The sequence below is a fragment of the Pelmatolapia mariae genome, linkage group LG4 (assembly GCF_036321145.2).
Source record: "Pelmatolapia mariae isolate MD_Pm_ZW linkage group LG4, Pm_UMD_F_2, whole genome shotgun sequence".
NCBI lineage: Eukaryota > Metazoa > Chordata > Actinopteri > Cichliformes > Cichlidae > Pelmatolapia > Pelmatolapia mariae.
This window is the reverse complement of record NC_086230.1, coordinates 25,642,844-25,668,435: the sequence shown is the minus strand read 5'-3', so window position 1 is coordinate 25,668,435 and position 25,592 is coordinate 25,642,844. Positions and strand designations below refer to the sequence as shown.

The following is a 25,592-nucleotide window of genomic DNA, read 5'->3' as shown; positions in this document are numbered from 1 at the left end:
ACACACTCAAGGCACAGTTTGATATTTTATTCATTAACGTGTTTCCTCACGTCATAATTATAGAGGTAGACTTAAGGAGCTTGCCTCAAAGTCAATGCTGACATTTCTTACTTCACAAGGAGCAAACTGCAGTGACTCTTCTCCAGCTCTTATGAGCTTCATCTGATCTTTTACATCAACAGCTAAATGAACTCATTCTGGCTGGAGACGATAAGAATATATTGAGTATATAAATCTGGAGAAAAAAGATCACTTTTTTATGGCTAAAACTGAAAAAACTAGTCAAATCTGAAATTCTGTTTCATGCTATCCACTGAGAATCTGAAAATGTTGGTATCTATGTCTCAAGAATGTGCTGTTCTTGTGAGGCTGGAGTAAGTATTGCTTATTTGCATTTTAAATAACAAAATAAAAGAAAAAACAACAGCAATGGTAGTGCTTATCACCGAAGAAAGCCTGTTTGGGAACCCAGCCAGAAACTGGTAGGAAGTGAAGGAGAACGCTTGAAACACAGCATACACAGAACAGCAGGAGCATGGGCTCTGGTTTAAGGTGCTGCTCTGGCTAAAGCCAACACTTGGCTGACTCATTACAGCACCATGAGTACACTCATTAGTCAGTTTCTGTGGGTGCTGAAAACAGCTTAAAAGTGCCTTAAATGGTCACCAAAATTTACTGTGTACTAAAGCACTCGAATTATTCTTCAGAGTATAGGGCAATCTATAATTCATTCAGCTGGGTTCATTGTTATTCTCACTGGTGAAAAGGAGACTCTGGGGAATGTGATAGGGTCTCTTCTTACTATTAATTAGCAGAGCAGAGAGCTTGGCTTTTTTTTTTTTTCACTTCTCATGAACATGACACAAGGCCGTTACTGAGTGCAGAATTTGATTCATTGCCATATAGCAGCGGTACAATTTGTAGTTCACTTTTCTTTGTAAAAGCTATCTTTTAAGCTATCTCTCAGCAAGGAAATATGAATAAAAGTTAAAAAAAAAATTAAAAAAGGCCAATCAAGTCCTTCTGGATTTGTCCACTGCCTCAGCGTTCGTGGTTGAGCTTAATTGAGGGGTTTCAAGGACACATGGGAACCTCGGAACCGAATAAATAAGCGCAACTCAGTACAAGGGAGGCACTTTGTTGCTGTATTCATCCACATTAAACCAACAGAATTCACCAGAGATTGTTTTGAATAGTAAAGCAGTTTTAAATGTATCTTCGTGTCAACCAAAGTGCTCTTCTCAAATGCTACAAAAATAGAACTACAGGAGTAGGGATATATCCCCTTCAGACACTATTAGGTTTATCATTCATTCAACTTCAAAGCACAAGGTTATGTTTATTACGTAAATATGTCAGTGAAGATGGAGTATTTGCATCAGGGACATAAAGAAATGAAGATCATTTCCTCTTTTAAAGCTGCATTAGAAAAGGACTCTATTTTCTTTATACTCAGAAACTATTTGAGAGGGCTTTTACTGCTTTCCTGCTTTGGTGAGCAATCAACAGCATTTGCGCTTCTGACGATTATGATCAAATTTTCATTTCTGTTTTTAGAATGCATCAACTGCAGGATATAATAACAAAAGCACTTATTTAGATCTTAGTGCCTCTACAGGCTCGACTATCATCCACTGTCAGCTCCTGCAGATTTTCTGTATAGTAGGGCGTGAAAGAAAACAGGAAGAAAAAAACACACATGACAAAGTGTTAACTTTAGAGATTTGACAGGTAATAAAAAATCCCAGGCCATGCTTAACAAAAATATTAGGCCATTTCCCTAAGCCCAGGGATGTATTAGTGAAGTTGGAGGATATTCATTCATAAATAAATAATGGTGAAACAGCTTTTAGGGACATCTGGCTTTATATCCGTATTAGCTGCTGTGCTCGTGAAACCATGTATCATGATAAAGAGGATTCATAGCACCGAGCCTCATTAAAATACTGTTCCTTCAAGCCTTTTCTTCCTGTAGAAAAACATAACATTAAGAGTCATGTTATATTTCTTGTCCAAATCCAGCAATGTGAAGGTTCACAGCAAAAACATATATATAATACTGACAGAACGTATATTAGGTCAGGCTGTTTATGCTGGATCTAGTCTAAGATATACAGTTTACACTTGACCATGCGTGACCTTTACAGTTTTTACTCCGCTGCCTTGATTATTAACTGTCCAAAGGGCGATCACATAAATATGTGTAGAGATTTCTAGACACTGACACAGTGTTCCTTTGTGTTAAATGAAACATGATAAATACAAGTTCAGGCTTTCTGCTGTAATTGAAAGCATTGAACAGAATAATTGCATTAACTTTTGAGGAACTGCATTTGTTTGTGTACACAATCCATCCTTTCCCAAAGCCAATCTTTTTATCCTTCAAACTTCATCCTTTTTGTGTTGCTTTTACTGCGCCTATCTTCAGTTGATTGTTCTTGGGTGTTTATCCTCTAGTTTTATCTTCAGCAAATTAAATGCATGCTCAATGAAGTCGAGATCCGGTGTTTGACCCATTGCATAATATTCCACTATCTGACTCCTGGCAGCTTTTGCCGTATGTTTTGGGTCACTGTATCTGTGCTGCGAAGTGCTGCACAATCAACTTTATCCCATATGCCTGAATATGAGCAGAACACATTGCTCTACACTGTTCTGATTTTATCTACTGTTTTGATTTTTGATTTTAAATACTGTTTTGTTTGTTTGTTTGTTTGTTTGTTTGCTTGTCTTAATCAATTTTAAATCGTGCTTTTTATTTGTTTTTGTTTTTAATGTCTCTGTAAAGCACTTTGAATCACCTTGTTGTTGAATTGTGCTATATAAATAAACTTGCCTTGCCTTGCCTTGCCTTACACACTTCAGAATTCATCAGAATTCATCCAACTTCCACATCATCAGTAAACACCAGTGTAATGAGCTCCCAGTATTTGCTATCACAAGGTCATTTCTCTATGGTCAACTTGCATAAGGACATCCTCTGCCAGCTGGAAAGTGCTATTCAGTTGGCTTGAGTTTTTCTTTACTATGGAAAGGATCCTGTGATCAACAACCACCGTTGTGCTCAGTGGACAATCAGGATGTTTGATGTTGCCAAGCTGATTTTTTTTATCCCCCTGATTGTTTTAAAATTGTTTATCCAACCACCCCTAAAGTTTCTGCTCTCACAGTGTTGGATTTGCTTTGTTGTTGCAGCTGGTGGTCTATTTCTTTTGCACTGATATCTTCTAATCTCCTAAAATAGGGAACTGCGTATGGGAATTGTTGTAATTGTAATTACTTTTTAACCCCTTGAATTAAAAGTGAGAATCTGGACTTCAACTGCATCTTGATTTATTTTATTTTTTTAAAGCTGTTGTGATGACATACAGACGCAAAAATAATGAAATTTGTCTCATTGCTGAACTGCAGTGGCTGATAAAGACAGTGAGTGGTACTTGTTGATATCATGCCGTCACATTTGTACCTATTTAATATGTGATCCTCCCTGATTTGAACTATCAAACATTATCAATTATGAGATTTTTTTTTTCCTGATTTGTTACAACTACAATGAGGGCCACGGCTAAGGGTGTAATTTCCTTAGAATTAAAAGGAATTTAAATATATTTTATCTACACAAGATACAAGAAGACACAAATTATCCTGCAAGCAAGTAGTGAGTATCTTCCACGTATTCCAGCATAAAAATAAACAATATTTCCACAACTTATTCTGTGAATGCACTGTACTTTCAGGGCCACAGGCTGTATTCTAGAGTAGCTTAACCTTCCAGTCTTATGTCGCAATTGCACAATATTTTAGTGCACATGATGGGTTTTTGACTCTTCAGCTGTACTCTTATAGTACATATAAATTGTGATAATGACCAATCTCCCTTTCCTACTTACAATAAAAAAATAAACACCATCAAACATTGCAGGTTATAGGCCTGTCTTATATACTTCTAAGACATTATGCAGTACTTAAAATTACATATAGTTCAATTATTTCTTCTTTCATGTATAAACTTTAACTGTTACCCCTTTATTTTAGTATATTTCAGATATAATAGATTCCATTCTAGCAGAAATACACAATTAATTGTGGGCCTTATGAAAAGGAGTTATTTCTGTGATATTTTTCATATTTAAAATGTATGTTTCTGTAAAGCGTTGAGAATTTGCCCTTTTTTTGTCCTCTTAGTGAAACGGTAGGGCAGCAATTGCATTAGCTACACTAACTGAATAAGTACTCATTTTCAAGAAAATGCTTACAACATTAATGTTCATTTTACATCATTATTCCCGAAATGTATGCAAATACATCTATGCAAACGCAATATTCAAGTACCTGTCACCTGCTCAGGTTTGAGTTCTTTATGTTTTATCCCACACTGAAGGTGATACAGCCAAAATAGAAACTGGCCATCAAAGTCATAGTAAGGCTGTCACTATAAATCTGCTGAGCTGTATAAAAGGTTATTGCACCTGTCTGATTCTGGTCATGCAACCACAATAACATAAGAAGGGATTTTTAATACACACTGCAAGCTATGCTGCAAACTTTGAAGATTCCTAGTTATGCCGATACATGGTCGCTGTATAGTAATTGTTTATTCTGTTATACTTTATACTGCCATATACTGATGAATACTTCCATATATGGTCACAATAACAAGCTGCCTGCTGAAGTCAAAATCTTGTGTCAGAAAATGTTTCCTCTATAAGACGCACACAATATTATGTGAAAGGTCATCCACCTTTCCACAATGCATACCCTGAAGTGGAGAACCCGGCAATATCAACTTTTAAAATCACTCCTGTGACATTAAACAAATCACTTTTATAAGCATGTTATTTTCATAAGAGAGGAAAAATCAGTGGAACACTGTAGCTGCATTGCAATTGGATGTGCATGTGTGTATGTATCTATATTAAAATCAACTCACCGTTCGGATGGCTCTGATCAACATCAGGAAGAGTGACGATTTCTCTCAGTGCTAATCTTGGGGTATTTGCTTTGTCTGAGAACACTAGATAAGAAAGGAAAGGAAATGACAGCAGGGAATAATAAAAAAAATTTCAATAAGAGGACAAAGAACAAAAAAAGAGAAAAAAATAACAGATTCCATTTTCTTTGAAATTTTACTCATCCTGAAGCACTGATGGATCCCCAGGTGCTTAGATCTGAGTCTGCAGGTACTGAGTACCATTCAGCAGTCCTGATGACAGGAGGGATATGGCCTTCAGCCAAAAGACCACACACAGGCCCGCTCGCATATACACTCTTCACCACATCTGCAGTTTTTGCCCCACCTCCACTCTGCTCTGCTGGTGCCTTGGATCACTGCTCATGTTGTCCAACACTGTTCCGCCTGGGAAAGATCTCAACTATCAATCTCCAAGCTGTCAGCCACGCTGACCCATCGGACCCCAGACAAATCCTGCAATAGAAATCAAACAGCCCGTCTTCTCTGTACTGAAAGTCTGTTGCTGTTTTGTCCTGCTTTGAACATTACCCTGATTGAGTGGTCTTGGGAATAGAGGACTGATAAAAACTCAACCTTAAAAGCGACAACAGGAAACAGGAAAATAAGCAACTAATTGGCTGCTACAAGGAGAAACATTACAATGAATGCTTATACAAGTGCAGCAGGTTCCGATTTAATGCATTTTTTTAAATGAACAGAAAATGTCAAAATCTCACAGTGTTTATAAGCACAACTGCCAAGAAATGTCCTCTTTTAAAAATCTCTAAAATTGACTTTTACTGAACTCAACACACCTACCTTTTTATTGAATAAAATGACTTACTGTCACTGTAACTGTTTGCAGCTGCCACTATTCTTCTTTTATACGCGAGACCTCAGTAACTGCGAGGCTAGACACTTTATAATCTGTTGTTACAGACAGGTTCATGTTGGTGACCTTTATCTGTGCCAGCACATGCATATTATGCTTAGGGTCTTGCACCTCTTTGCTCGTACCTCTCTGTCTCTGTCTTCCTCTGGTCCTTCCCTTGAATTCTAACCTCCTTTTCCTGCTTTCTAAAATCAATTATTATTGATTTTGCTGCACTCTCTGGGGTGGAGTCAAAAGAGGGGACAAAGAAGATAAAACCACAGGCGAATTGCTAAAGTAACTTCACTGTACCACAGGGGACTGGTATTATCGTGAGAGGAGACTCAGATGCTGCTCTGACTCCATTTAAAAACACTGGAGAATAAGAGTAAATGGCATCCTTCGCTTACCAGGAAATTTCAAATGATGCATGAAGTGGATGTTGGCCAGGAGCTGACTGGCTGTCCTGTTTGATAGTGTAAGCTGAGAAGTTGATAACAGTCAGACAGACAGACAGACAGACAGTGAGAGATATTCAGATGCCTCAAAATTTAAGCAAACACCGCTATGGATTAACGGCTGCTTTACGATGACCCATGACAGAGAGCCAGTAACGAGGCCTCTACATTTGGCACCTAAATGCTGATTGTTCTTATCTGGTTATGTACCTGCTCACAATTGCCCCTACTTATTCTGATATCAGAAGTTCAGCTGGGTTGTGAAAGATCATATTTTTAGGTACATAACTCATCACATTGTTAAAAACGAAATGAAGAATCTGATTTTAAAAAATGAACATTTGTCAAAGATCTTTTACACAAAGTATTAATACGACAACTATGAAATATTTTATAGGAGAAGAGAATAGAAACTATGCTAAACTAATAATAAATTCATATTTTTTAAGGGTTCTTTTAAAAAATAATCAGTTTATTTAAAACATAATTGTAAATTTGCAGTGTCTCAGAGGTGGCAGTTTGAAGTATTACTGTTGAATACCTCATATTTTACCTCCTGCCTGAAAAAGACCTGTTTTATCTCATTTGTTGCAAAGTATTGACAGAAAATGATCTTTTTTTTAACTTGTCTTGGGAACATGCTCTGCTATTCATGTTGCTCATTAAATCAAAACTCATCTAACATCATGATTCAAGTTTTTTTTTGTTTTTTTTTAATTTAAATCCCTTTTCACTGACACAGAAGCCAAAAGGTGGAAAAACAAAACAAAACAAAAGCTGACAAGTGATTACGTCTCTGAGTAAAAGCTAAGCTCAGACTTGCTCCCACCTGCACTTCCCACCCCCCGGACCTCGATATTCTGGAACCAGTGAAAGCTTGAAATAATAACCCGGTCCAGAAATTTAGAGCCTCTTATGTATTGCAAAACCTTGAGATCTCAGACAATACAGTCTCTACAGCAGCGAGACAATAACCAGTAAATTTTGTGTGCTCGTTCACTTGGACATCCAAACCTAGCTCACTTTGATATTGATAAAAAGGGAACTTTGAACTCCAGAATGCCCTCTCTTTCTTTTTTAATGCACTAAGCTTTGAACAGTGTTCTGAAAACTGACCACATATAGGTTTGCCTGAATTATAGGTAAGTCATGCTTTTCTGGCATTTATCAATCTCGAGCTGTGCAACAGTAATGCACAAAATCTTGCCCAAAGACTACATTTTTTTTTCTTGTTTTTTTTTTTTTTGAATGATGCATAAACCAAGAAAACACACGAGATGCATTAGGAGTCATGCTGTGGACAGATTTGTTAGAGAAACACTCCCCCTAGTGTAGGAATAGCTATACCTCAACAACACAAAGTAAAAGCACAACAACCAAAACAGTTTCAATATTTTTAATCTTTTTCAATTTATACTTGCATGGATTAACCAACAAAGTATATACACATTCGTTCTTTAGGAGGAAAAAAAAAAGTGCATATATGACTTTAAAAAAACGACAAACACAAATAAATTAACAGAATGCTTCACCACAGTCTAATGAACTTGAAACTGGTTGTTTCAATTGTAAAAATATATATAAAAAGTGAAATAGCAGGCATATGCTGGAACAAATGCTCTAATGTAAACTAAAATTTTTAAAAACAAAATACGAGAAATTGGTCAATTCAGACACTGCAGATGTCAATATAATAACCACATAGTTCAGCAGGGAGTACAGTAAAAGACTTTAGAATGAAAACAAATCTCCATGAATGCAGTGTACAAACGCATTACAATTCATACAGAAAGTAAAAGAGCAAAAAGTAAAAGAAGCGGCATGCTTTCATTAAGCACTGTAGTGTTATAATAGTTTAAAAGAAAATGAGACTTGTGACATTCATTCATCAAACCGCTCCTTAGATTCTGTGATCCAAAGATAGAAACTGTCCATTACAATTTTCTTTGCTTAAGGCTTCTGAAAAGTTTCAGCATCCTTTTTTTGTAGTGTTTCCGTTTGAAAATGCTCTCAAAAGCTTCTCAAATCCTCACCGGCTATTTCAGCTCATCCAGGTGTATATTTGCAGTACCTCGCCATCTGCAGAATCTTAAGTCTGTACCTCAAATGTAGGATTATGGTAGTTTTGCTACTGCAACTTTGAATTGAACATCATGAATTTTAACAGCAAAACAAAATGTCTATGTCGCAACAACAACTCCAAGCAGGATTCTCTAATCCTAATTAAGTTCTGCAGGGAAGCCTGAATGCATTTTACAACTAAAGTGATTAACGTTTAATACCCACTTCACCAGTCATTAGAAAGAAAAAAAAGAAAAAAATGGCACCGCTTTAAAACATTGGAAGTTACTGTTTGTTGATAAACAGTTTACAATAAGAAAAATAAAATAAAAAACCCCTTAAAAGTATTAAGCTATTAATATTATAATGTCACTGATCATGTACTGTGTTATAAAACTATAAATTTACTATCTTTGTTTATTGCATTGAGCTACATATATCTATTTTATATGACAGACAGACCACATCTTCAATGCAGCTGAGAACATGGAAACAGGGGTTCACAAACCGTTCACTGAGGTGAACCAAAGTTGGAATTCTTACGATATACACGTACATAATGAGTCTATATAGTGATCAAAGAGAGATAATCGATTCCATAGTGTTGTCTCTGCTGGTGTACAACAGTAAATATTAAAGAAGACACACAATAAACAACCACTGTGGTAGGAGCACCCAGAGAGCACAGATCAGCAGAATTAAATAACAAAGTGAGAAAAAAACAAAACACTAATTGATATAATGCTATATGCAGTTAGGGAATTAAATAGATTTTCTTTCATATAGGCAACATTAAGTTTAATCCTTTAAAGCAATGATGAAGTATGCTAGATTTTACAGTTTCTAAATGACGTGCAAATTAAGCGATGAATATACCAGCCATGCTTTGCTTTCTACTTTACACAGCTGCAGAATTTTGCATAGTTAATAAATACATGCATTAGCGTTTTCATGCAATACTGCATTCCTTAATCATTCTCGATTTTGTACACTGACAACAAATTTACAAACAAAAATGAAAAATGCAGACACATAACTGGCGTGGAGATAAAGCTACGAGATGACCGATCCTGGAATTGATAACTAGGAATCTTATATTTTGTCCTTCAACCGTTAATAAATTCAGTGGCCCTCAAATGCGGCAGTTTGACACGTTTTTGTAAATCAAACTGAATCCATCTGATGAACACCAAACAACAAAGACATTGTTATGATTTTTTTTAAGATTTTTTGCAATTGTAGTGTTTTTATGGTTCATGTTTGGCAGCAGGGCTGTAACAGGTGCGCAATATGCTTCCAGCTTTCTTTCAAGAGTTTAGACTGCACACCACCAATTTTAAGCTCAACAAACCGCTTGCCATTAGGACCTTTAACTGCAACTGCTAAATCAACAGCTCTCATCTAACCCTACATTATCAAAACAAAGCCAAGCTATAAAAATGAGTGAAAACATCCTGCAGTTTTTAGTGTCCAACATATACAGGAAAAAAGCCAAATAAAAGGTTTGGCGACATCCGCACCTCAAACCACAAACCGTATTTACACAGTGTGTTATAAACACTATACATTTTGACTTTATTACATTATGAGATTGTCTACTGCTTCATGAGATGTTCTAATAAATTGTTTATGTAGCAAGCAATTTATGGACAAAAAAAGAAGCTTAATGCCAAGGCCCAGCTCTCTAAAATACACACTAACCACTACATTTCAATTACAGACTTCTAAACAGGCAAACAAGAAAGGGAAAGCTAAATGTACTTAAAATGATCCTACTTTGATCCAAAGTGCCATTGTCAGCTTCCTGATAGATTACACACGTTAAGTAGAAAAGAGCAGCTACAAGAATACCACCATATTTAAACAGCTCTATGTAATCTCTATGGTCTGTTGCAGCTTGAATGCCATAGTCAGTCCACGTACAGAGAAAAGTCCCAGGTCTGCAGCAGATACCTTTTTATGCAACCCCACACTAACACTAAAGATTAGCACACCATGTTAAATCACAGAAGTAGCGATAAAAACGTCCTGAGGATAAATAGGATGTTCATCACTTAAAAGGTAAACTGACTGAGACCTTCAAAAGCTTCCCTTAAATGTCAGGTTTGAGGCTACTTTAATAAGTGTCCCAGTTATAAACAAATTAATTATTACTGGAAGCTTAACAGGATGTTCGACCAGTTATTAAATGCAAGGCAAGGTTTAACAGGTGGCTTCAATAAAGACATGAAACGTCATCTAGTGTTGCTCGAGCACATCGTGTTGTCTAAACGTGACAATTCATCAAGCACACCAGGCAGATTAAACATTTCTGGGTATAATTTGTTCATCAATTTTAACAACCTGTACAGACCATTGAAATAATACACTGAACTGTTTAAAAATGAGTGGTATCCAAAACCATCTGAGAACCCAATGTAAACCTGAAACCTCATATATGCTACAGAGAAATAGTGAGAAAGATACTGCAAAATACCAAACTCAAAATGTTTTATGCTAGAAGTAAAACCACTTAGTTGTGGTTTATAATGAAACAGCCCCTTTCATTCTTTTGAAACATACACTATAGTGGTGCCTAATGTATGAGTATTGCCTTATAAATGGGGCATTTCTATGGTGAACTAAAGCTGATTGTTCACAAAAAGGCCAGCAAGCATCATGACGGCAGCACTGATAATATTCTGCCACTGCTTTTAACTTTACTGCAAAACTAACATACCACCATGCATCTGTTATTTTCGCATACATGTCCATATTTGGACAACAACCACTCCATGACAATGTATGTGTAGATCTACAATCAACCAAATGGCTCATTATCAATATTCTGATTCAAGCTGATGAATAACAAAATGGAAAATATTCTCCAGTGAGGTACCGCAGGTTATGATAAACAATACCTTTTCTGAAGTTTGTGGTCACAGTTCTGAGCGTCATCATTTGAAAGAATGCTCATTTAAGAAACAAGAGCTAGTGGAGCAGTGGCATTTTAGAGCACCAGGTGAAATAAAGGGGTGATTTCTTAAAAAAAATGGCCCCTGAAACATCGAGATGAATGTACACTTTTATCATTTCAAGTCTAAGGCCTGTTGAATCTACTGTCCGATATGTCTCGAAATTACTAAATTAATAATTACGACACTACTTCATCTTTACAAAGTGCGAACAAAACATTCCTACTCAGTGATGCATACAGTAGAAGACTACTATGTTGCCAAAGGCAATTATTTGTTTACATGTACAGCATTGAAAGGCGCTTAAGATTATTTTCATCTTGCTCATGGAAGGAGAAAATAAAAAATGAGTTACATACCATATACTTTCTGTCAATATATGTACAGACACATATACATATATTTATATACCGTGACTGTAAAGGGTTTCATTCCAAAACACACTATCAATTTAATGCAAAAGTACTTCAATAAAATTTTGAAAAATAGATTTATATTTAAAAAGTACTAGTAAAAAAAATAATAACGTTTTGAAATATTGGACAAATTGTAAACCAATTCTAATTTCTTGCCAACATTAGTTCTGGTTTTGTTCTTCCTGCTCCTCTGTATCAATGCTAGGAACTATCAAGCAGAGCCACATTATGAGATTACTTAATTTTTTTTAATGGAAAAATGGAGTAAGAATAATACTTGTAAGACCTTTATAGACTAAAGCAGTAGGTGCATGGAGAAACTTGCTTGAAGAACAGAGATTTAACCCATCAGTGGGCAAAACAATCAATGAAACGTACTATTAGCCAACCCTATTTCGGAATGAAACTCTTTTTTGTATTTGTGTGCATGTCTGAATAATTTTGTTTCAGTATTTGTCAGAGGCTGTTTTTGATGTTAAAGTTTTGTACACTTTGACAATGATTTAAAATGCTTACAGAACAGCAGCAGAATTCAAGCATCAGCAGCCAGCTAATCAAGTCTAGAATAACTAGAAGATTTGGAACCTGTGTAACAGAAAACACAAACTACAACAAAACTACTACAATATCTGAATTACAAGTTACTGGTGCACAAGACATTGATAAGTATTTCGTAGAGACTCAAGTTCAAATGGATAAGCTGCTGCATTTTAAATCAAGTTCTATTTCAGGCTCGTGTCATACAGGTCTTCCACGCACACAATCAAATACGCTGCTGCACCACCAAAGGTGTAAAAGGTATCAATATTTACTACTGGGAGAAGCTAAATTGGCAGCATACTACACAAGTGCTTGGCACTCAAGTAGGCAGATGATGATACAGTACTTTTAAATATCTTTAAACACTCAAAGCTGGCTGCCAATACTCAAATTGCAAACCCAACGTGCATTTAAACCAAGTGTACAAAACCATAACATCAAAAATGTGTCTTAAATACATCTGGTGCTCGCTGAAACTTAGGCACAAAGATTAGCTGCATTATGCTTGTTCAATATACCGACTATAGATGTATCATTGAGGCCTCTGTGTTGTTCGTGCAGGAGATTGCATGCTCGATGACAGTTTTCGGGAAGATGTCATTCTTTCAAGGGGTTTCTTCCCATTAGGAGATTTGGAACTTACTTCAGAAGTGGAAGACTTGGACTTGCCTACATTTAACAGAGAGCGACTCAGAGAGCTGGGGGGCTTGGAAGACTCCTTTGTCTCTGATTTTGTCTCACCTCCAGGAGTCTCTGCAGATTTCTGAGAAGACGCCGTGTCTCCTGGCTTTCCACCATTGCCACCGATCTCCTTGGCTTGTCCATTCTGCTTGCATGTCCTCTCCGAGGCTTTTTTGGTGAGCATGGTGCTTTTTCCTAAATCAGCCGACCGGCGGCTTTCCCTTTGTCGGAGGGCACTCTTGAAGAAAGACAACCCTTTCTCCTCAGATTTGCTGCTGCGCTGCAGGTCTCTGGTGGAAACGCTAGGTGAACGCAGGCTAGTGACAGAAGAACTGCTGCTGGAACTCCGCACAAATCTCCTCTCAGGACGGTTGCTTTCGCCGCTCTTTGAAAGTGAGCAGCGTGCTACCGAGCTGCATCTGAGGTTGTCAGCCAGAGGGCTAGTGTGCATAGAATCTCTACTGTAGCTCCTTTCTATAAGCCGCTTCCTGCTGTTTGTTGAGCTCTTCTCAGTGACAGTGGAATTCTTCTTTGAGGTTGGTGAAGGAGAAGCTGAGGACTGAGGCGTGGAACGGACGCATGGCTTATGTTGTGGCGTAGCCTCTGGAGGCTGATTTGACTCTTTTGTTTTGGAGGGAGTTCCGCTGGGCGTCGAGGTGCTTTTCTTAGCATTTGCACTCTTCTCTTTAGTATTGCTCAGCTTTTTACCTTTCACTGGTGTACTGGAAGACGTCTCAGGTGCAGAGGTCTTGTGGGTCGAGCACAATCGTTTTTTGGAGCTTTTATCTTGCTCCACTTTGCTGACACTCTTTGTGGATCCTGTGCTTTCAGCCTTTAAGCCAAATCCTCCGATACTATTCTTACGTTTCTGTTCTTTGGAGGGAGTAGCTTGAGTGGGTAATATGTTTTGGTCTATAGCTGTAATCTGGTTGTTGTTTTCAGTTGGCTCATTTTTGGTGATCTTCTTTTCCACTGGAGTGGAAGCCCGACAGTACATGTCTAAGAACCTTTTATTGTTGTCCTGGTCGGGGAAACTGCTCTCCATCATAGACAACGGAGTCCTGTTGCCAAAGTATCGTTCATGTTTACTGTAGCTGCCAAAACACGATGTGGAAACCTTGTCGTCACATGCCTCTCCTATCCTCTCTAAAGGAGGGGAACACCGAGAGTCAAGGGAGAATCGTGAGGGTGAGTTAGATCTCATGTGCAGCTTGGCAGAGAGAGACCAGGAAGGTTTTATCCCACTGTCACTGAAAGCTAAAGGACTGGCAATGGATGACCTGGAGGACAAACTCTGTCGCTGAATACTCCTCACAAAGGGGCGGACAGAGAATCCTCCTAAAAAACAGGGAATTATTTAGTTTAAAACACACCAATATCTACACAATAATGAACAAGCTCCTTCTCAATTATTTTTATATTAAGAATCAAATTAAATAGTTGTAATGTTTCACACTTTTTGGGGGGTAAATCCATCAGTGTATCTACATCACTAACAATACTGACACTGATATTTGATTATTTAAAAAATAGACATTTTGGCTGGTTTTCTTTTTTTGAGTGCTTATTAGATGATGTGACCGTGTTGTAAAAAAAAAAAAATCTTGTTTTATTACCACAACAACTCATCTATTGCTCATTAACACTGACTCTGCTGTGATCAGCTGGTTGTTGTGCAGCATTATAAACACATGTTACCAACAGGGAACTTGCAGAGTGCCATCTGATGGACAAACTATGTAATACTCTCTAGTTTTTAAATTTTCATTTATTAGCCATTGTCAAAGCCAATATCAATAAACTGGCAAACAGCTATAACCCACTGGACCCGAAACATCACTCAGGTCATATTTCTACATTGCTACAAAGCTATGCTATAATAAAGGACTTTATCACATTTACAGTGCCTGTAATGTTATTCTCACTTAGTACAAGACCAAGGCCTACACAACGACTAGTAAAAACCAAGTTAATAAAAAGGGAGCATCCAAGACAAGTCATGCGTAGTTTTCTGAAATTTTACAACATGCAAGCCATATCTTGCTGACTGGCTAGTGAAGGTTTCCCACACCTCAGAGATCTGTGGGGACTTGTTCATTTCACTCCAATGCCATATTTGCCTTGTGACTTCAATTATTAGAGTTGGGATTGGTAAATTTAAAGCCTGAGTTTATAATTCTTCACTGTAATTTTTAATCCCACTTTAGATATTGTCTTTAGAGGAAGCTTTAAATTATCCCTATAAATCTGATGGACTTTTAATCAAAACCTTGAACCCAAACTCTGAACTTTGTGCATTTCTGAAACTATGACCCGCTCAGGAGGCAGTAGAACATGTGTGTATAATGAAAATCAATGAAAATGAACAATCCGGAACCTTTAAATTCAAAGAAAAATAAATGAAAGTTCAGCATTTTCTCACCGTCATCCTCACTACGTTCGACTGGAAACTCAACTGACTCAGCCAGTGAAGCCAGAGAGGTGCGTCTGGATGAGGCTCCAGAGGCCAAACTAGCAGGCCTGCTGCCAGGTAGCCTGTTGATCCAGTGATCACACAAGGATGAACTAGTAGAGCCTGATTAAAACACAAACATGGATAAATTTTAAGTCTTAAATGTCACATAAAGCTTGTTATGCCACTTTATGGTACAGTATACATTACATATGCTAGGTGGACAAATGGTGTATAAATAAATACTGACCAGCCACAGAGCTATTGGCAGACCAAGAGGGGATGACTGTTCTCCTCTGATAGAACAGTATATAGGCTGTTTGCTGGCACACGTCATCATCAGCTATTGCTGTAACTTCACTGTCATCAAAGCAGTACCACTGACCATCAATGGAGTTTTTGCAGTATGCTGTGAGCACAAAGTAAAGAATGAGTTAACATGGATGGCAAACACATTCAGCTGCTTGTTATGCTCATTTCCAATACAACGTTTAATTTGCATGTTATCACAGTTAAAAGCAAATCAGTGATTCATTGTTTGTTTGACTTTTTCTTTTTTAGTCCTTCCCCTGATGTCCCACTCAGTTTTACCTCAGGCTGAAACAAGCCATTTTTTGGTTTTGTCCCTTTAAGTGCCCGCTTGTCTGAAAGCCCACTTTCTCCTAATCCCAAAATACTGCTCAGCAAAAACGTTACCAAGCAGCTTGTAGTTTGACTCTACTGGCATATAACACTTGGAAATATAAGGAAATCATGTGCTTCGCTGACATTAGCTTGGCATAAAGCTTATATTCCAGCAGTCTGGAGGCTGACTCTGAGCTTTTGGCTTACAGGGATTACTTTTATATACTTTTACATCATTATTTGACAGCTTGCCCACATTTCATTTGACTTTCAAACACAGTAACATTGCACATATGAGAGAAAATAAGGATAGGCATTAAAAAAAAGGTTTAATTTGCATTTCTGATCCATTTTAAAATAGGTCTGAAGCAAAGAACTGCTCGCATTACCAGTGTAGTGGCCTCCGTGCATGTTCCCGTGATGGTTGCAAACAGCATATAGGTCATACAGGTAGTCATCAGGATTCCTTCCCAGTCCATAGGACCGTCTCCACGGAGACCAATGGGAAGGTAAACTCCAGCTACTCTGGCTTCTCTTAACCACGTGAGGAGCCATGTCCATCCCCATCAACGGGAACTTCACCATGTTCTGCATCTTGACCCTCCGGTCCCCCTCCTGAAACAAAAATATAGAAGCATGTTGTAACAGAGTCTCGTTATCTGACCATCAGCTGTCCACCTAGACTAAAACTCTAACCTTTAAGTTCTGCAGATGTACAGTGTTCATTTTTAATATCTGCTGGTCAACATATAGGATTTAGCAAAAAACTTACTTACAAATTCTTACTGAAAATATCCAGATGAACTAAAATACCTGTCTGAACCTCTTGAGATGCAGTATGAGTACATCCGGGAGCGTCCACAGGCTGAGCTTAATCCGGCCCTGCTGCAGCTGCTTGCAGTGGGGACAGCGCCAGGCGTCGTCTGGGGCCAGCTAAAACACACAAGACCCAAGGAGTAGCTATGAAGAGAAAGCCCCAACCACAGAGCTTATATAATAGACCTCACACAGGATGAGGCCCCGACTTTCCCTCCAACTTCTCTCTTTTACTCCAGAGCAAAACACAGTAAAACCACTGTGAGTGCATGTGCCAAGGCCAGTTTACAATTTATTTATTCAAGTTAAACTACTAACAGTGCCGTCTTGCACGCATGCATACGTGCTCGTGTGTCTACCTGCTCTTCTTTAGTGTACAGCTGAAAGCACTGAGCAAGGGTGCAGGCCTGCGGCTGGTGATGTTGTTCTCTATGCAGATAGACACTCTCAGCATCCGGAATATACTCTTCCTCGGTGTGTCCAAACAGACTATGGGAAACAGAAAAAGAAACACATCCTTCGTGTAACAGCGCACTCAGGTGAGGATCACAGGATCTGAGATTGATAAAAGAAAAATAAACTGACCAGTATTTTACTGTAACTGAGACAGATGAAGTTATTGTTTACCATGTCATAAGAATGCCGTTTGTCCTTACATTAACGGTTCACACCCAGCAGTGCAACTAAAGGATTTAAGACTTTAAAGGGCTTCACAATCAGCACTTGTACAGACATGCATTACACATGAACTCGAGAGGATTTGTTCAAAGCCAACATCATCAATATCCAAGTACCAAAAAGGGGGGAAAAAAAGTTTGATTTGGCCAGCATGGGCGTTTGTGTTAACTGCTCGACATATTAGTCAGCTTAGTGAGAAAGAAGGAAGTGCTTCAAATGTAGCGTGAATTTTTTGACATTTTACATAAGTTAGTTCTTGAAAAAAGAAATCCTGTCAAGGACAGCAGTTAGCAAACGATATGTTAGGAGATACGCACAGAAAAGCCAAGTCGTCTGAAACACCCTTAGTTAAGTTTGAGGTGTTGCTCAATTTGAACGTCTTTTCAGAAACACTCGGCAAAGCAGTTACTGTCACCATCAATTTTACTGAAAATGCTGAGACACATTGAACTGCTAAACCACAACCCTAACTGACAGCTACAGTAGAAGAGATGTGTGTGGGGAAGGTGGGGTTTTTCTGTGTCTGTGGCACTATAGATTTTGCCCGTAAAGTCAAAAAGCAGTTACATTAAGTCAGGACCAGAAACGGGTCAAAATTCTGCAACTGCAGACATCATAACACTTTGAAGTTCAGCCGCATTTGTCTGTAATGTTCCATCATTTCTATGGTGGTCTGAATGGAACTGCTTACAAAGCAAAACTAGGCTGTCTGTAGCAATCATAATCAATTACAGAGTCAATGTTATGTCAACAAAGTAGGTTATGACCAGTGGCTTTACCAATTTTCAGAACAGTTTTCAGGATTTCCCCGTCTCAAAATGGGTCTTAAGCAGAATTGGTCTGCCTATAGTAAAGACCTCATTTCTTACTATTTGTCAAAGATGGCTTTTATATTTGGGTAGATAGGTCATGGCTAACAAAAACTATACTTTTTAAATTTAACAATGATATTTGTTTAGCTCTGGTTAAAGGGCCCACAAATTCCAATTCAAACCTTTTATCCTTTGCAGAACAACTGTACTGTAGACAAGTGAAACTGGACACATACACATCCGTATTTTTTCACTTACTAGTCCTTGGTCTCTTTGTCCCATTCAACCACAATTTTCACATGTGGTGGTCCCCCTTGTCCACAGGACTTGTATGCTCTGTAATGAGAAAAAAATCATTTAGCAACAAAGTAAGATGAGTGAAAAAGGTTTTTTTCCCCCTCTTCCAAGCACTGTATGCCAAGAGTTCCATTCACTTAAATGTAATTTAAAAACACCTTTATGTCAGACAGATATTTGAATACAGTATGAGAGTTAATCGTTTATACTGAGAACAGAGCTATATTAAATGTTTCAGGACTGTATTCAATAAACAACAAAAAGCATGCTAGTTATGATCACCACTGATTAATCATGATCATAATACAATCAAATATAATTGCACTTTGGTTTGTGCATCTGCAGTGTTGTGACTTGTTTTGTTATTCTGAAATCATTCAGGTTCTAAGTCAAACAGGCCAAACTGGCAATTTAACATTCAAATCCTGTTAGGGCATGTCCTCTGCTCAGGTCATAAGTAAAGTAGAACTGATGGGGCAAGTGTGGAGAGGCGAGATTAAAGCTGAAAATTGATGTAATTACAACTTCAAACTATTTACTCAAGCTCATGCCTGCCTTTACCTTTATGTTTATGCACCAGTATTTATTAGGATTTCAGATTTTCTCACTTTCACTGACTGCTGCAAAACATTAACCCATATGGAGAGCCTAGCACCGGTAATACACCCTTTTCAAACTGCTGAGTTTGTTACTACATTACATGACTACAACATGTCAAATAGCTATACTTGTTTTGCAAGGCAAGGTTACTTTTTTTTTTTTTTAAGTTCAGTGATCCAATATAATTATGGCAATGTAAACAGGCTTTAGAGAGAAAAACAGTCATTTTATAGTCTGGGTTATTAGCCTTATGAGTTGCTTTTATGAGCTGTCACAAGAAGTCACAGTGTGAGTAAGCTGAAATTTACTAAAGAACGTTCTGAATAAACATATCCCGACTTAGTTAAATTTTAGGTCATACTTCTCATCTGAAATCAAGTAGTTATCAAATATAACAATGGCTATCTGAACGGACCTTTCCACGGTTGGATGACACAGTGGTCGCTCATCTTGGGGCAGGAGGTAGGTGATGCCAACAACGCCAACCACTCGAAGACTGAAAGGTCCAACCTGCACACAGATTGAAAATGAAATATAAACCCCCCCAGTGTCATCCAACTACTTTAAACTGTTTTGTATTAAAAATAGCTTTGATACCTATTAAAATTTCAACTTCACTTAAAAAATAAATTAGGACAGTATTGTCTTTCCAGCTGTGCATCATCTGTCAGAAAGTGTCACTCTACATTTGTTTCTGTTTTATGAACTTTCATGTTAAGTTAGCAAAGATGTGACCCATCAGTGCAGGAGGTATCTGGACAGATGGGTTACAAGGAGTCACTGTTTAACATCATATTATGCTTGTTGTTTAAAATAAAGCTTTCTTAATAATCTCACCACAAGTGGTAGTCACTGCTTGTATAGTCGGTATAAACAGGAGAATACTGGAGGAAGGTTTGTACTTACTTGTGATCAAACAGAGGGTACGATCACTATAAACCAGCTCCAAATAAAACCCTTTGACTTCAGCGGTTCAGGTAAATAAAGGCTGCAGGACTACTTAAGGAAATAAACTGAGTATAAAGCAGAGTGAGTGGTTGTCATCCTACCTGAATGTAGACCCCAGGCCTCAAAAGATGGCGCATTTTCTCAAGGATCTCTTTTTGCAGAGCATCCCAGGTCACAGTGCGCTCCAAGTACAGTACAAAAGGCAGGCCAAACCTAAAAATAAAAACAACAAAATGCACAAGTTCCATTAGCTGCTATCAGCTTCTCCATCAGGCCTGTTATTAGGTAAATGCCAGGGACAAATTGTGGGTTATGTCAATAACCCTTCTTTATCACTGACAGACCCACAAGAACAGGGCATGTATTACGCAATCAGAAGAAGCAGAGAGGATGAGTAAGAAATGCAGAACATAAAATCACTCTGAGGTGCAGTACCTCTTCCCTTGGTGGCCAGTACACGCTCTGTTACACACCAAAAGGATCATTTTTTCTGGTCCCAGGTTTTTATTGGGTGATGCAGTTACAGGTGTCACAGCCCCCTGCATAAAAGACGGAGTCCTGCTGATTTCTGTCCCATACTTCAAGTTGTTATGATTCAGATTTGCCAGAAGGCTTCCTGTGACAGACAGAATGGCACGTGAGTCTTTTTGATTAAACGTGGAAAATGTAGAAGACACCTTTAAAAAATATATATATATTTTTTTTTAAAGCTACTGAGTAACCTCTTTTTGTGCGGATGTTTTCCAGCCTGAAGGTCTCGGGTGTCTCAAAGGCAAAGATGGAATCGCTCTCTTGTATGATGTCAAGATCGTCATCATCGTCACAAAACGAACGGTGGAAGCCGTCGTAGTACATTTCAGTCAAAACAAACTACAAGAGAAAAAGAGTACATTTAAACATTGTAGCAATTATTCTGTATTAAGTCCATATCAGTATTACAGCAATTCAGTAATCTTATTAGCAGCTGTATCCCGCTTTAGCTGTAATTTACATATGCTCTCAAGCCCTTTCTTGTCTGCGTTACCACGCTGCTGTAGTACTAAGAACAAATGTTAGAACTGTGTATTACCTCCCAACTATAACCTATAACAGCCAGGGGCTTGGAGCAAAACTCGCTTCTGTTTTAGAACTGGCTGTGCCAACACTGTGCCCATAATATAGTCTCACTGTGGCAGACCCTGATAAGTGACAGGAATAGCACCTGGTCCATTGGGATCTTAGTCTCGCGTGACACAGCATCTCTGAGGCGATACACGGTGCTGTTGAGCGGAACAGCAACTCCAATCCTCATACAGTGAGAATACTTCCCCTGGTACACCACAGTCACATACAGGGGCCTAACAAAAAGAAACAGGAATGAGCAGCACAAATAAACACACACACACAAAAAAAAAAAAAAAAATTCACACAACCTATTTAATACTGGACAAAATGGGGAGGGTGTGGTGTTGCAGCTTGGCCTTTAAGTAAGCCGGAGCTGAACTGATATGACAGGAAGAGTGCCACACTAGATGCAGGCACTGTTGTGTAACACATCACACCTCTGATTCTGCATGCTACCTGAAAGTACACGCTAAGATAACATTACGCCAGGTTTGTTTAGTCCATGACGCTGTCTTTGTGACCAAGGGCTATAAAGCCACTTTTTATCATTATTGTACTGCAACCATAAAAATGCCTTGATATGTAATCCAAATACTTGGAGCCTAAAAGCATTTGGACAGTTAGGCAATATTTGTTCTTTGGCGAGTCCAGAACAATCAGTGTAAAGTATAATAATGGATATTACAATAAAGTAAATATTTGGATAGGATCATATCATAGAACAGAAATGTCTATGAGACTTCTAATAGCAGAGCCCTGGTGATGCCCAAGCTCTAGAGGTTAAAAAGTAACAGGATGGTGACACGCCAAAACCCTCATATTTCATAGTTTGTGGAACTCTGTTTGTCAGTGACCTTTAGACATCACCATACAATTTGTAGCTTCCCTGGTGACATCTTCCTCTTTCTTTCACTTAGCTAGGGAATCATCTTCACTTTATCCAAACAGTAAAGCTTTGTTCAAAAACTCAGCGCTTCGTTTGTATGCTTTTGAAATTTCAGTCTGGGTCTTTCAGTCTCTGAGGCTTACAGAGTGTTTGTTTTCTGTTATGAATCCTTTAAGGTTCTAGTCACATACTCTCAAATTCTCTTCTTCGTGGGAGGAGTCGTGCTTTTTGGCCTTCCAACTCATCTCCAAAGGGTTTTTGTTCCTTAAAATGTCAGACAACCTCGATACACATTCCAACTCTGTCACCTCTGAGCCACGTGAGCTCTTTTCTTTAGGGAAGAGATTACTTTTAAGCTAATGGAATTCATGTTAAGAGGGCCATATCAAATTCTTTCAGTACTGATGTAAACTTAATCATGGCTTTAAACCTTCATGTAAAAATCTATTATTTTAATTGAAATAAAATGTGAATATCGTGGCCTGAAGAACAATTTTTTTTTAATTTATAGAATGAGGTGTATGCTCTGCAACACAACAACAACAAAAAAAAATCTACTCCTGGACATTTAACACGCCCACTTTTGCAATCACATATACTGTATATTTTCACACACACACACACAGTTTTACATCCAGTGAAAGGTATCATTCCTCTAAAGACCTTTAAACACACATGCCTGCTTAAAGTGTAGAAATGCAAACAATCTGGTAGAGCAACAATCACATCAGAAACATGTAAGAACATGTCATCAAAGTGTTGTTAACTGATCACTCCCTGACCTATAGCACAGCTCAGGGGGAGAAACTCACCGTGTGTGAGGCAGCGGGATTGGTAATGAGATACAGAGGAAGGGATCAAAGGTATTGCTCTGCTTTTGGCAATGTGGGCAGGTAAGAGAAGACCTGTTGGGAAAACATTAAAAATCTTAATGTGGTGCAGAGACATCCCTGTCACACCGTCAGAGCAACAGAGCTTCTATTGAACATAAAGCTTACCTGTACTGAGCCTGAAACAGTTCTTGTACAAACGACCCAGCAGAAAGGGGAGGAGATGGTCCCTCTATGCTTTGATCGTCTTCTTCAATAGGTGGCTGAACAAAAACAAACAGGTTTGTTTAGTCTGATTACTTCATCATAATAAATTCTGGTCTATCAGGGTTCAACAAGCTGCTGTGGGAGCTATACAGTCTTGTTATTGAGTAGCTCTGGGGAAAAAAGAGAAAACAAAGCCTGGCAAGCCTAGATGAGCCAGACTGTGAATGCCGCTCATTTGGAAGCTGCACCAAGTGACCAAAACACCCCGAACACTGATGAGATATAAACTGAAACAAAATAGCCTTGGAATGAAAACTGATGAGTTGCAATGAGGAGAAAATATCCAGTTAATGATTCACAATTGTGGCTTGATTAGAGAGGGGGGGGGGGGATGTACATTAGAACACCAAATATTTTCTGGATTCACCTTAATAGCAGGCCTGCTGTTGGGGTTAACGGTGTTGAGATCCTCGTGTACTCTGTCCAGCAGCCACAGCAGAAACTCTTGAGCATCATGCTGAGCGTTTCCTTTAAACTGTGTGGCATTTTTTGACACAACATTCTGCAAGAAACAGCATGGTCCAAAAGTTACGATGCCTGCCACTGTTTATCCTGAAATGACTCTGAATATCTAGATCATTGAGTAAAGCTTTATTAACAACAGGTATAAGATTTGTGTGGTGTAGGTACGCATTGTTTTTACCATACACTGTTATAAAAATATAATCCTGGTCATCTTTACTTAAAGAGGGCCTGTTATGCTCATGCCCAACTCAATGTTTTTTTTATCCTATGCAAGTAGTTCTGCATCAACAACAGTTCAAAATAATCTTTATTTATCTCAGATCTCTTATCACCACTTCTGCTCATCCACGGTCTAAAAAGAGCCCATTCAACCTCCCTTTAAGCCTAGTTTATTAGAAGTGGTTGGTTGCATCAACAAACAAAAGCAGCCACTGCAATCACTGGCATCATACAGAGACAAGAGTAGAAAAACATATCTCCAACCAAGCATCTAAAGCAGGCAGAAGCTTAAGTTTGGTCCAAAGGAATTACTTGTTTATACAGTGCACTGCCCTCATTGTTTGAAACTTTGGTCATGTTAAATATGACTATATACACTACTGTAAGAGTATATATATAAGATAGAAAACATGAAAAAGCATAATAGGTCCCCTATTTACTGGTGTTATCTCACCTTGATTTATTGATGTCACTCTTACCTTGAAGTCCCTGCTATGCTGGGGGGTATACTCAAACGTCCATAAAGCCCGCACAAGTCCTGACAGCTGCTCCGTGACCTCTCCTTTGGCCAGAAGACCCTTCTTCTGCAAATGCACACCATTTGTCTTTGGTTGGTCCTCGTCCTCCTCCTCGCCTTTGTAGTGCTCCAAAACGAGGTACTCGGCAAAGAGTTCAGTGTTACTGAGGCACTGCAGAATTGCATTCATGAAGCAGGTGTTGCCGTGGTTTTTTAGACCGGACACCCCAGGAACCCTCTCCCTGGATAGGAAGCCCCCCAGGTCCACATCTTCCATGGGTACATCTTTACTTCCAGATTTAAACGTGGAAAATCCTCCATCATCTTTGTCATCCTCGGTTTGCACTTCGGATCCAAAGTGTGACAGCGCTGTGAGTGTCCTCAGGAGTTTACTCATAAAACTGCCCACAGAGCGCACAGAGCCTCGCCTGAACAGCTTCTTGCTGAAGCTGGACTTCTTGTCCTTGGTTGCGGCTTTACAAGACATGATTTCCCCTCTCACAGACAGCTCACATGCAGACGGAAAACTCAGATGTGCTGCACGGAGTCCGAGTCATCTTGCTGGCTAACTGATGCTACATCTCAAAATATGTAGACAGCAGCAGTGGTTAACGTTAGAGCTGCAGGGAGTGTTAGGTGTGTTAGCGGGTAACATGTTCACTAAGTTGTGTCTTCCAAAAGCATGCAGCGCTCTTTATGTTGTCGAAAAACGTTAGCTAATCCTCCACAACAATCCTGCCTACAAAACAAACCAAACGACCTAATGGCGGAAGACATGCAGCACTGACACTGCTTAGGTTAGCTGTTTATGTCTGCAACTTGCTTCAAAGTTACCTTGTTGTTGCGATCTACTGCCCTGCAGCACCGAAGCGACAGCGGCTGTGCTGAAGTAAAAACAGCAGCGTTAGCTAATTCAGCTAACGGTTCAACAAGAGCAGCAGAAACAGCGGCAGTACTTTCCGGCCCCGCCATCACGGTCCGATACGAGCAGACAGTCCGCCATGGTATGCAGACAATTACGCTCTAAGCAGAGTGTGTACGAAATCCAGTTAAACCTCACATCTTCTAGCACATTCAGAGGCACATTCGGGCTAAGATACCAAGTAGCATGTCGTTTACTTCTTCTTTTTCTTCTTGTCCGAGTA

The 25,592-nt window shown here is 38.7% G+C and overlaps 1 protein-coding gene across 1 annotated transcript; it reads right to left on the bottom strand.

The window, feature by feature from the left end:
- Window positions 1-7,687: 7,687 nt before the first annotated feature.
- On the bottom strand, window positions 7,688-25,558 carry usp31 (ubiquitin specific peptidase 31). The gene is made up of 16 exons (XM_063472177.1): window positions 24,410-25,558; window positions 23,614-23,748; window positions 23,148-23,242; window positions 22,962-23,054; window positions 21,361-21,496; window positions 20,882-21,029; window positions 20,595-20,775; window positions 20,261-20,372; window positions 19,627-19,721; window positions 18,573-18,650; window positions 17,184-17,313; window positions 16,822-16,941; window positions 16,398-16,623; window positions 15,635-15,793; window positions 15,355-15,507; window positions 7,688-14,270 (listed from the first exon to the last, which is right to left on the bottom strand). Exons 1-16 carry the CDS (start codon window positions 24,932-24,934, stop codon window positions 12,784-12,786), a joined length of 3,873 nt encoding a protein of 1,290 aa, XP_063328247.1. The 5' UTR covers window positions 24,935-25,558; the 3' UTR covers window positions 7,688-12,783.
- Window positions 25,559-25,592: the final 34 nt, after the last annotated feature.

Bases quoted from the DNA above. Each gene is read 5' to 3' on its own strand.
- usp31 (XM_063472177.1), bottom strand. From the start codon at position 24,934: ATGTCTTGTAAAGCCGCAACCAAGGACAAGAAGTCCAGCTTCAGCAAG. The intron at 21,497-22,961 runs GTGAGTTTCTCC...TCTTTTTGTTAG, and splicing joins ATCCCGCTGCCTCACACACG to GCCCCTGTATGTGACTGTGG. The intron at 20,776-20,881 runs GTTACTCAGTAG...TGTCTGTCACAG, and splicing joins AAACATCCGCACAAAAAGAG to GAAGCCTTCTGGCAAATCTG.